A 12,441-nucleotide genomic window follows, 5' to 3' on the forward strand; every position below is an offset into this window, starting at 1 on the left:
TGGTCTGTTTCTCTCTCTTCTTCAACACCTGTCAGAAATGACGGGCAAGGGTGTCATTGATCCTGTTGTCCTCAGCTCTGTTTGGATAATGAATGTAGGTAAACTTCTGAACCTCTCCCCATTTGACAAGGAAGTTTTTGTCAACTTTCACTCCTTCTGATGATTTCTTGCATTGTTTCAATTGAAATCACCTTTCTGTTTTTTAGAAGCCATGATTTGCACAACACTTGAATAAATGTAAATACCCTGCACTGAGGTGATGTACATAATAAACAAGGGAGCAAGCCGAATCCCAACGGGAGCTCTGTACTTCAGATATACTAATAATATTAATATATTATAAAAATAGCAGATTGTCATTGGCAACCGCAAAAGAGTGGAAACGACATTCGCACTTTTTCGCAGAAAGTCCATTGTTCGCCTAACGTAACGGCCAAATAGAAAGTCCGTTGTTCGCAACGTCCGTTATTCGAGGCGTACGTTATACGAGACACCACTGTATATATATATATATATATTAATTAATTTAAATCAAAATGTTCGTGTTTTTTTTATTTTACTATTTTAAAATTTTGATATGTTAAAAAACCGCAATGTTATTGAGAAAAATAAATAATCTACAATTGGCAGCAATAACGTAAGGAAATATTGCAGAATTTTCCGGGAAAAATGAAATGATAATAAGAACCATAAGTATTAAGTTTCTTGACAGAGACTAAAATCTCCATATGAACTCTATGATAAGACAAGATAAGACAAGTTTCTTGACAATAGTTTTAGTTTCGTTTTAGTAGCTGATATAGGTCGGCCAAGACGTTTACCGTATGTAAGAAGAAAAGGAAATGACAGAATCGCGGGAAGAGTAAGTTTATTTTCCACTAATAGGATTATAATCTTATCATAACCCATGTAATTTCTAAAATTGATTACACTGGAAATCAATGTTGTACAGTACAGGTGTTATACTTTGCACAGGGCAAACGAAATGCTAGTTACAACGCTGATTGCCAAGTTTTTATTTTTGGGCCTCGTAACTTTTTTCAGGATGGGAAATAATAATAATAAAACAAATATGATAAAACAATTCTTTATAAATAAGTTTTACTCAAGAAATACCGGCACTTGTGCTGTTTAGTGGGTTATGCTATTTGAGAGGTTTTCTTCTATAAAATTAATCAAATCTAGACTAATTTCACTCGAATATTTCCAAAACACGTATAATTTGTTTGAAATGATCAATATAAATATGCTATGAATAAAATATTGTCGGAATACTTATCGAGTGTACCCCGTTCTTCTTCTTCTTCTTTCCTTCTCTGATATGGAGATTCTGGCTGGTCACCTTTTCTCCGATGAACTCTGTGTACCCTGTTCGAAGACGCCGTTGCTTAAGCTTTTTTCGTCGCGGACGTCATGGCGGACGCGTACGAAGCGTGTCAATGAGACGAGCCTTTAGCGTGGAAAATTTATTTTGGTTGGGTGGGTTGAGGATTAGGTCCTGCACCAAATTTAAAATTTTAGGCTGTATTGCACCAATGACGTGTTTAAATTTCATGTTGTCGACAGTTATGTTAGTTATAGAAAATTGTGCTTCCAACTGAGCAAACCATATACTTTCGCCGTCCAGCGCCATGCTACGGAGAGTTTAGGCGAGTAAGTTGAGTTTACTATCGTCTGTACAGTATGTAAATTAGGTACCGTAAGTCTAATACAGTACTGTAATTTTATACATTTCTTGTGAAAGAAACATTTCTTATGCAACAGCCATAAAAATTATTTCTATTAATGTTGTCTCCAAAGTTCAACGAATTTTTCACAGAAAAATAACATCAGAAATCGTGGCCGCCGTTTGGTGCGCTGCTCCGCGACGAACACAAGCTTAAGCAATGGCGACGTCAAACGGTGCACACTCAGTAAGAAATTCTACAATTTTTTGTTTATAGCATAGTTTATATGGATTATTCCCAAAAAAGTATACGTATTTTGGAAATGTTAAGTCAAATTAGTCTAGAATCGATTAATTTTATGGAAGAAAACCTTTCAAACAGCCGTAGTCTGTAAACTTCACATGTTTCGGGCTGCGATTGGCTCATGTATTTAAGGATTCCTACAACGCGAAATTCGTATAACAAGGAATGTATCTCTGCGTTATAGGGGGGTCTACTGTACAGTACTATAAACAAGATCACATATAAAAAACTTAAAATTTATTATATAAATGAAATAATGGCGCGACTGTAGTCCTTTGCTTCCTGTTCTGAAGTTATCTGCATTGTCTTCATTGTTCTACATTTGGACACTTCATCTCCAACTTTACCATCCTGCCTTGGACTGTTCTGGTTTTCATCATTTGTCACCGGACTTCCCGATACCCATAGAAGCATCTCGACTGACTGCCCCAGGGCCATTGACTCTACAGTCCAGCTCCTACAATTGACAAGACGCACTATCAATTTAGCATAAATAAATGGGTTTATTTGTTACTGCAGCTATCTGCCTCACTCCACATATGTTAAATCTTTCCTTCATCCTACATATGATAAATCCTGACATTTGGTAATTTCCAATTCGGCGACCTCACAATGGTAATTTTGTGTATTGTGGAGAATAGTGTATTATCAACATATATTTTGATGAATCATTGGACTCTGAAATCAGCCGTATTAATTGAAATTGAGAACTAATTCTCACTTAGGAATTCATTTAATTGTAAAGTAATTACAATTATTAATTTTCATATAAAAAAAGTAACATTCACTACTTTTAATGAAAAATTATAGAATAATTTACATTATAGCCTTAAAAGTAATGAATGATCCAACAGCTTGATTTTTCTTAACTAATTTTTGTTTGTAATTTTATTTCATTAAAACTTAAATAATATTAGAGAAACATTGAAATTATTTGTTATTTATAATATAATAAATTTCAGAAAACCATCAAATTTAAAAATTTTTCGAAAACAGAAGGATGCTCTTGAATTTGCTTTGACAGATAAGGTAAGAAAATTATTGTATAAAAATTATAATGTATTAGTACTGTATTCAAATTTAGGTCTTAACTATTTTATAGTAAATTTTGTAGACTTACTATAATCACAGATATTGTTAACAGCCATTTTTATTGGTATCAGAATTAGCATCTCCCAAAATATATAAGTTAATAATAATTAAAACAATCAATTATTTATTGTGACATTATCACAATGCAAGGCTGCAATTTTTAATTATATTTTTAAAATTTATTTAATTTAAAATATATGTTTGCCTCAAATTAGTAGTCTTGCTCCTGTATCATACTTTTCCTGTTAGCAATAGAATCTTGCTGGTCATCTATTAACTCCTTTCAGGGGAAGTTTTGAGTTGAAATAATGTGATTTCTGGTTTGAATCAGAGGTTTGTATATAGTTAATTGGGACCTCCTGTTCTTAAGCTTTCTGTATCTCATCTCAACATTCATCTATCTAACTCTATTCTTGAGATTAGGAAAGACAGACAGATGGATGACAGTGGGAATTTATAGATCTACAATTTTTTCAAATTGCAGCCCAGTTCTGTTTGTAACAACAGTAATCACACTGATAAGTGAGGATGAGCTGTACAAATACCAGTATTTAGGAATCCAACAGGATAAGCTCACAAAATATGCACAAATAAAACAGAAACTAATAAAAGAATACAATAAATTAAATTCAATACTAAGTACCATGTAAACACAAAAACTAGAATAACTATAAAGGAAAACATAACTAAACATAATAACTATCAGAAATTTTCCTTAGAAAGATAAATAGCTTTCTAAATAGTTCTGTCACTTGGTTTTGGTAATGTGGCAAACCCTATACCTCATGAGTCATCACCCTAAAACAGATCTGAATAACCAGTTGTAACTATTACATTTGATGACCTGATTGCAATGAGTTTTGTTGTACAGTTTTTGTGACAAAGATAATAAATGTAGTTGTTCTTTTTAAAAATAGCCAACAAATTTACAAATTAAAAAATTTTCATAGAAAAGACTAAAATGTCTTCATTTTCATCGTGTCAAATCACCAGGAACAACAGTCTTTCATTGCAGAGAAGATCTTTACTTTATGAGTATTAGCTCGATGTACAACGATATTCCTGTCAATGAGAAAATGTGATAAACCAAGTTCATACTTTCCTGTGTGTTCTAAAGTCACGAAAGAATTAGTTAAGATATTTGAAAATTCTTGAAATAATTGTTGTCAACCAGAAGTATTATTGTCAAATTCATTAGAGGCTACACCTCTGCAAAAACATGCAAAACAGTCTTTTTTAAAAAGTTCACAGGTGACAAGCCAACAATTAATTAAAAAAATACATAATTTCTTTTAAAAAATGGCTGACAAATTTACACCTTGCAGATGCATAGCCACTAATAAAAGGTCATTTCTGCAACAGAAGACTGTTGTTCCTGGTGATTTGACATGACAAAAATGAAGATATTTTAGTCTTTTCTACAGAATTTTTTAATGTGTAAATTTGTCAGCCCTTTTTTAAAAAATAAGTTATGTAGTTTTTAATCAATTGTTGCTTGTTACCTGTGAACTTTTTAGACTGTTTTGCATGTTTTTGCAATGGCATAGCCTTTAATGAAAGGTCGTTTCTGCAATGGAAGGCTGTTGTTTCTGGTGGTTATGTAACATATTTGATTCAATCAATAGCCCGGATAATATCCTAATGGTGCATTACATATACAAGGGTTCAGTTAGTGCCAGACCTGGACTTTAACAAAGTTTTGTTAATTGCTTGCGTAGAGAAGTCAAAACCTGAAATAATTACTAGACATAATACAAAAATATATATTTATTAGTTTAAGCACAAATATGTAAAACAAGTAAATACAGTAAGTTAGCAAAAAATTTAAAATAATAAAAATATAATTTATCAAATTCAAAGAACAAATATTACAATAACTTTTCCAACAATTGGGAACTTAAAACTTAAAGTATAACTATTTTATAAATTATTTCCACAAAACTGACAAGTGAAATTTGAAATATATACAAAATTTACAATAAATTTTACACAATAAAGTCGTCTAACCATCATCAAAAACTTCTACGCCATCAATAGAATTTAAAAGCCTTTTCTTAACCTTGCTTGATTCTTAGCATCACCTCTTCTATTTCTTTTTTTCACCTCCTCCTTTATAGTGCACGGTGGTGATGTTACATTCTTATGCCCACTTGACCCTATTTACATACTTAAACAGCTAACATTTGGGTAATTCTAGTAATAGTCATTAAACATGTCATTGCCCTTACATTTAAATCTTATTAGAAATTTTTGTGGTTCTTTTTGGATGACAATTTGGGCAGGAGATCATTCCTTTAACTTCCTGGGGAAGTTTTGGGTTCAATGATGTCATAGGTTACTGTCAGCAGTCATCATAGTAAGGTGAGTTTTAGAATTTTGAATTTTGTCCCGGTGAGGTGCAATAGTCTACTTTAACAAAAATAAAATACCCAAAATAAATAAGAAAAAAACGAACTAAACTAATCTCCAAACAAAGTAGAACAGGGTGAATTGACTCCTTACAATTTGAGATGATGAAAATGAAGACATTTTAGTCTTTTCTATGAAAGTTTTTTAATTAGTTGTTGTTCTTTTGTTTAACCTTGTCTCTTGAGTTATTACATACAGCGACAAGTGACAAAAGTAAGAAAACCATTGTGGAACAACCACAGTAACATCAGATTCATTTTTGAAAATTAATTTTTGTCTATTTTCTGTTTAATCTATAATTTTAACATTTTTGTATAATGTGTTATGCATTGTAGAATTTATTGTAAACAAGTAAAACTTTCTTATTAAGGTAAGCTTTTATAATTTTTTTTTTAACTCTCTTGGAACAGAATTTTTTATAACATATGTGCTTATTTTGGACATTGAATTTTTATACACATTTTAAGGAACATATTACATTTGAAAATCAAGGACTATCTGTATAATAGAAATGTAACATTTAGTTGTTATATTAGTTCTTATACTAGTACTTATGTTAATATTTAGTTAAAACATAGACCGTATATAATAGTTTTAACACAAGTTTATGATATTTAAATCTATTTAAATTTTATCTGTTAAGTGCTATTATTAAAATAGTTTTAATGTTGTTTTTCACATTTTTTTATTATTTAATTTTTTTCTTGATTGAAAAGACTATTAATATATACTATTTACACACAATAAGGGAAGAGAAGAAGGTCATATTCCTAGGTATAGCCTTTAAAAGGGGATGAAAGGAAAATATCAAGGGAAAGAATGAGAGAAAGATTTGTGGCAGGGGCCAAGAGGGTGAAAATGTTGAAGAGTAAGGAGAAGGGAAAGGGAAGGTTGTGTGCGCACGGACAATTTATTAAAATAGAATAAGTTACAAAATGCCAAATACAAAATACAAAGATACATATTGATAACTGATGTTAAACATAAGATTCATGGCAGGTAATAGAATACACCAAAAAATAAAGTATAGTGATTACATAAATGTGAATTAAAATACAGAAAAATACAAAAAGAGGTAAACTTAGACATATACAAGAGATTATTATGCAATATTTACAACATGTGGGAAAAAATACTATTACAGTGATAATTTATTATTATGTTGGGTTTAGTGGGTTATACTCGGGTGACACCAGTGGCTGTGTACTATGCTGGACCAGAGTCAAGGCATAGCAACCAAAACGAAACAAAACTTAAATAAGTGTGTCAGTATGTGTCTGTATTCAGGAATTTCCTAACACTATGACATATATTCAATATAGTTGCTTCTGTAGTGTGATGTATGTGTTCCTATTCAACTGTAATGTTCCCAGGTTTTTGTGTAGTGTATGTGGTATGACACCTGTAGAGGAGAGAATGACAGATACAATATGCACCCTATCCATCATTCACATGGCCAGTGGCCAAGCAGTTCCATTCTCTGAACACTGGGAGTTCAGTTGTGGATTCGTGCCTTAACAGGACAGGCTGGCTATGTGAAGACATCTGCAATTTCTGAACAGGGCCAGTTACCCATAAAAAGACCTTCCAGAAGGTATCTGCCCTAGGCAGATTGCTCAAGTGTTGCATTGCCATAACTTAACCAAACAAACATTCTCCACAGATGCTTTATTTCCTGGGTGAGTTCTTTTTATGTGTTATGTTTATTGTCTCCAAGTTAAAACCAAAGTGAGCACTCAGGTACCGTTCCCATGATGCATCAGCAACGATTACCACCTGGCGAACTCACTAATATTATACATTTCAACATCTTCAATACAATACACATTACATCTCCCTCTCTTACACAAAGTCTTTGAAACATGATGGTCTACAGACCACCCGGCCTGATTGAGTTGTCAAGCCCGTAGCCTCATTGCTGTTCACCTCCTGATTTTCCAACTGCTCATTCTCTGTGTCCTTTTCCTCTCTATCACTGAAGCTATCCATGTTTTCCCCTTGTTCACTGGCCTGTTCATCCTCAATTGGTTGATCCAACAATTCGCCTGAATGATTCTGTATGTTTCTAAATCTATTCACATCGAACTTCCTTAAAAATCTTCGGTTACGAATGAAGTATTTACCATCTTTGTCTATACGCACAATATAAGATCTTGGTCGATATCTGTCTATTTCAATTATTTCACCAGGCTCCCAGTTTCTTTTATCAATTTGGATCATCACTCGGTCATGTGGATTTAATGCTGTTAGGTCTCTAGCATTTCTATCGAAATAGTGTTTCTGTACTTGTTGTCTTTGCAAATGGTTTTTTTCTAAATTTGTCTACAACTATTCTGGGTTTCAAGAGATTGTTCCTTGTGGGCACTTGCCCTCGCAACCTATGGCCATAAAGAAGTTGTGCTGGGGATGGAATACCTTGACCTAAAGGTGTATTTCTATATTCCAACAAGATCAGATAAATGTCTTTTGAGTCATAGACTGCTTTCTTAAGTAATTTTTTGATAGTCTGCACATGTCGTTCAATAAAACCATTAGACTGAGGGTTTCATGGAGAGCTTGTCTTATGTGTTATTTCCCAGTGTTCTAGAAATTATTGAAAATGTTTGTTTACAAACTGGGTATCATTACCTGAGTATACAATTTCTGGCTTGCCATGTCTGGAAAATATTGATTTCATAGCTTCAACTATTCTGGAATGAGTGATGTTCTGATTCATACAATAAACTTCTGGGAATCGTGAAAATGTATCTACTACTACTAGTAGATAGTCTTTACCAAATAAATGACAGATATCAGTTGTGACAATTTCCCACGGTCTTGTGGACAGTTCTCTGTTAATAAGTGTTTCTTTCGGATTTGAATTTTGATACTTTAGACATGCTGGACAGTTCCTGACAACATCAATTATTTCTTTTTCCATGAACGGCCAAAAGACATGTTCTTTTGCTCTCCACAATGTTTTACTGATTCCCATTTGATTATAATGTAGTCTATCAATTGTCTCTGCTCTCATGCTCTTGGGAATAACTATTTGTTCACCTTTACATACTATGCCTCTCACCTCACTCAGGTCTTCACGAAACTTCCAATATGGTTTGACTAGTGGATCTATCATGTTTTTCTGTTCTGGCCAACCTTCCTTTATTATATTAATCAGTGACTGTAACTCTTTATCTCTTTTTGTTTCATGCCGAAGTTTTTCAAATTTCTTTGGAGTAATGCTACAGTAATTGATAAGGTTAACTTGAGCTTCAACATCAGATTCCATCACATCAAAATTCTTGTCCACATAGCTAGCTCGAGAAAGGGCATCAGCCAACACAAGTTGTGATCCTGGTCTGTATTTTACTCTAAAATTATAATTTTGTAAGGTTATCCTTAATCTCTGAAGGCGTAGTGGGCATTTATTTAGTGGCTTTTGAAAAATTGCCTCTAACGGTTTATGGTCACTCTCAACTATAATTTCACGACCATACACATACTGGTGAAAACGCTGGCAGCNTCTCTGTAGTAAATTTAATATATATATATATATCACTTTAACTTCGTCTATCCTATTTGTTTACTCTTCTTTTCATCTTCCCATTGACTTGAGTGAATGGAAAGCTTTTGAGAGGGGGTCTGAGCGGACTACGGTGAGAGGAGGAACGAGGGGGAAGTAAGAAGGGGAGAACGAAGGGAGTGAGTGGAGATGAAAAACGAAGGCAGACGGGGAGCTGAGAGAGGAAGGTGGAGATCCTCCTTCACCTGACGATGCTTCCATCGTCAGGTGAAGGAGGAAGCATCGTCAGGTGAAGGAGGAAGCATTGTCAGGTGAAGGAGGAAGGAGGAGAAAGGAAGAGACAAATAAAGGAATTTCTTCCCTGTAAGTTTAGCATCTTACAGGGAGAAATCAAATAGTAAACGTTGGAACGATAAAGGAAAAAGGAACTTTATTGAGAGGAGATTCAGCATCGCATTGGATAAGCGACGTCCCGGGAACTGGAAAGAAAAGGAATGAACTGTGCGAGAATGAGAGGCATCAACCATCACCAGGAACTGTGCGAGAATTGAGAGGCATCGACCATCACAAGGAGATCCAATTACCAAGTTTGGGTACCCTCTGTCCTATCTCTCATCTTCTTCTTCCAAACCTATTCTATTCTATACTAACCCTTAGGAATAAGAGACTAGCCTAGATTACTTAGTTTAAGGGTCTGTAACTATACGCGCACTTTCCTGTCGCGTCGTATATTACTCGGTGATTTATTAATTGTGCGTATCATTCGGTGGATCTAGATTCAAGTTGGTATCCTTGTAACCTGTATCAACTGGGCGAGTAAATAAAATTTTTGTATTTTTAATTAATTAATTTCGTTTTGTTCGTTTACTTCCCGCCTGTTGATCTTACACTTTATTAAGTTAATCAGTGACTGTAACTCTTTATTTCTTTTTGTTTCATGCCAAAGTTTTTCAAATTTCTTTGGAGTAATGCTACAGTAATTGATAAGGTTAACTTGAGCTTCAACATCAGATTCCATTACATCAACATTCTTGTCCACATAGCTAGCTCGAGAAAGATCATCAGCCAACACAAGTTGTGATTCTGGTCTGTATTTTACTCTAAAATTATAATTTTGTAAGGTTATCCTTAATCTCTGAAGGCGTAGTGGGCATTTATTTAGTGGCTTTTGAAAAATTGCCTCTAATGGTTTATGGTCACTCTCCACTATAATTTCACGACCATACACATACTGGTGAAAATGCTGGCAGCCAAACACTATTGCCAGTGCTTCTTTTTCAATTTGCGCATAATTTTTCTGGGTCTCTGTGAGAGTCTTTGATGCATAAGCCAGCGGAGCACCTTCCTAAAGTAGTACAGCTCCCATTCCATCTTTTGAACTATCCACTGAGAGTACTAGTGGTTTATCTTTATAGACAGGTGCTGCTCAAAAGATTCTTTAGCTTCAAAAATTCCTTATCATGTTGCTCAGTCCATTGCCACAAACAATCCTGTTTCAGTAAAGTCCTTAATTTTGCAGTATGACTAGCTAAATTCGGTATAAATTTTGCCACATAAGTTATCATGCCCATGAATCGATTAAGTTCTTTTAAACCTGTTGGCTTTGGGATGCGTTTGATTGCTTCGACTTTATCTGGATCAATTCTAATACCATCTACTGACAAGATGTGTCCCACATATTTGACTTCCTTTAGTTTAAATTTGCACTTATCCTTATTGAACCTAATCCCCTTTTCTTCAGCTGTCTTCAGGACCAATTCTAAGATTCTATCATGTTCTTCTGTGTCCTTTGCATGAATGATAAGATCATCAATGTAAATTTTGACTCCTTCAATATGAGCAAAAATTTCTGTAAACGTTTTGTGAAAGATCTCAGGAGCGTTAGTCAATCCAAAGGGTAGTTGCAGAAATCTATATCTCCCAAAAGGTGTACTAAAGGTTTTAATTTTGATGAGCTATCTGCCAGTTTAATCTGCCAAAATCCTTTGTTTGCAACTAGGATAGAGAAAAATTTGGAACCTGCCATATCCCTTGTGATTTCCTCAAAGGTCGGTATTTCAAAATGTTCTCTCATTATCGAGTGATTCAAATTCTGTGGATCTAAACATATTCTCAGGGATCCATCAGGTTTGCGAACTAGGACAATTGGGATTACAAACTCTGTCGGTTCATCTATGCTGCATATAATTCCATCATTTATCATTCTCATTAATTCTTTCATTAATGGATTCATTAAGTTAAATGGTACTCGATGTGTAGGAACTACCACAGCCTTGTAGTCATCCTTTAATTTAAATTCACAGGGTTTTATTTTGATCCTGCCTATGCCTTCAAATACATTCCTGTTTTTAGTAAAATAATCACTTTCCATTTTTATTTCTAAAATATTTTGATTTCTCTGTAGTAAATTTAGTTTTTGAATACTCTCGAGTTCTAAAATAGGTGCTGCTTGGTCAGTTGTCTTGACTATTATAAAATTCAAAAGTTCTTAACCTTATCCTTAGTTCATACTGTTAAATCACACACTCCTAGCACCTTTAATCTATTTCCACCGTAATTCAAAATTGTAATATTCGTTTTCTTTAGCAATCTTCTTAGATTAAGAGTCTCAAAAATATATGCAGGGATTACATTAACATGTGCACCAGTATCTATCTTAAAACTAACACTTTTATCACAATCTAAAATTCTTACTGTAAGAATTTTAGATTGTGATAAAAGTGACCAGTCTAGATCAAGGTTCTTACCTCTACTTTCCAGTGACACCAGTACGTAGTCGTTTGCACTCTCTGGTGTCAATTCCAGTACATTTATCATGTTATTTCGACACACTTTTGCAAAATGATTGTATTCTTTGCATTTATTACATTGTTTGCCCATTGCTGGACAGTATGGTTATTATGTCTACTAGCATACCCCGCCACGCGTTGTTGTGGCTCAAAATGTATCTATTATAAATTTATAACACTTCCCCATGGAGGGGGAATTTTTCGAAAAATTTTTTCTTAGTGTACATTCTGTTGATGTACCCTATTAAAACGCAAAAAACCACATCTAAAATAGTATAAATAGAAGCAGAGTTCTTTACGGTAAGCCTTAATCTTAACCATCTCCCTTCAGTGGAGGAAATTTTGACACGTATATTATATAAAAACACGTGCGTATTCAAAAGCAGCGTTGTGTGAGAATTTCAAAGGAATCGGTAGGAACAAACAAACATTACATTTTTATTTATATAGATAGATAGAAGATGATCTGCTTTAGTTCATTTTCACAGAAAAGCATAATACCTCACAGAAAAGCAAACTTAGGGCATCGTACTCGTAGCGCCATCTGTTGGACATAAAAGCCTTAACCTAAATTATATATTTTAATTTATATGAATGTTTAACGGAATAATATACAGCCTATGTCCACCCTGAGGTTTCATTCTAAATATTGGTGAAAGAATTTTTGAAATCGGATGAG

At 33.9% G+C, this 12,441-nt stretch overlaps 1 protein-coding gene across 1 annotated transcript in view; it reads left to right on the top strand.

Moving 5' to 3' along the window:
• Positions 1–657: 657 nt before the first annotated feature.
• Positions 658–12,441, top strand: part of LOC111618971 (DNA-directed primase/polymerase protein-like) — a 42,938-nt gene continuing 31,154 nt past the window's right edge. The window contains exons 1-2 of the mRNA XM_023360598.1: positions 658–862; positions 2,933–2,999. Of these exons, the coding sequence (XP_023216366.1) occupies positions 843–862; positions 2,933–2,999 (87 nt within the window). The 5' untranslated portion in view covers positions 658–842. The remainder of the gene's footprint in view (positions 863–2,932; positions 3,000–12,441) is intronic.

This window comes from Centruroides sculpturatus, unplaced genomic scaffold (assembly GCF_000671375.1).
Source record: "Centruroides sculpturatus isolate CEXI.00-Female unplaced genomic scaffold, Cexi_2.0 scaffold241, whole genome shotgun sequence".
NCBI lineage: Eukaryota > Metazoa > Arthropoda > Arachnida > Scorpiones > Buthidae > Centruroides > Centruroides sculpturatus.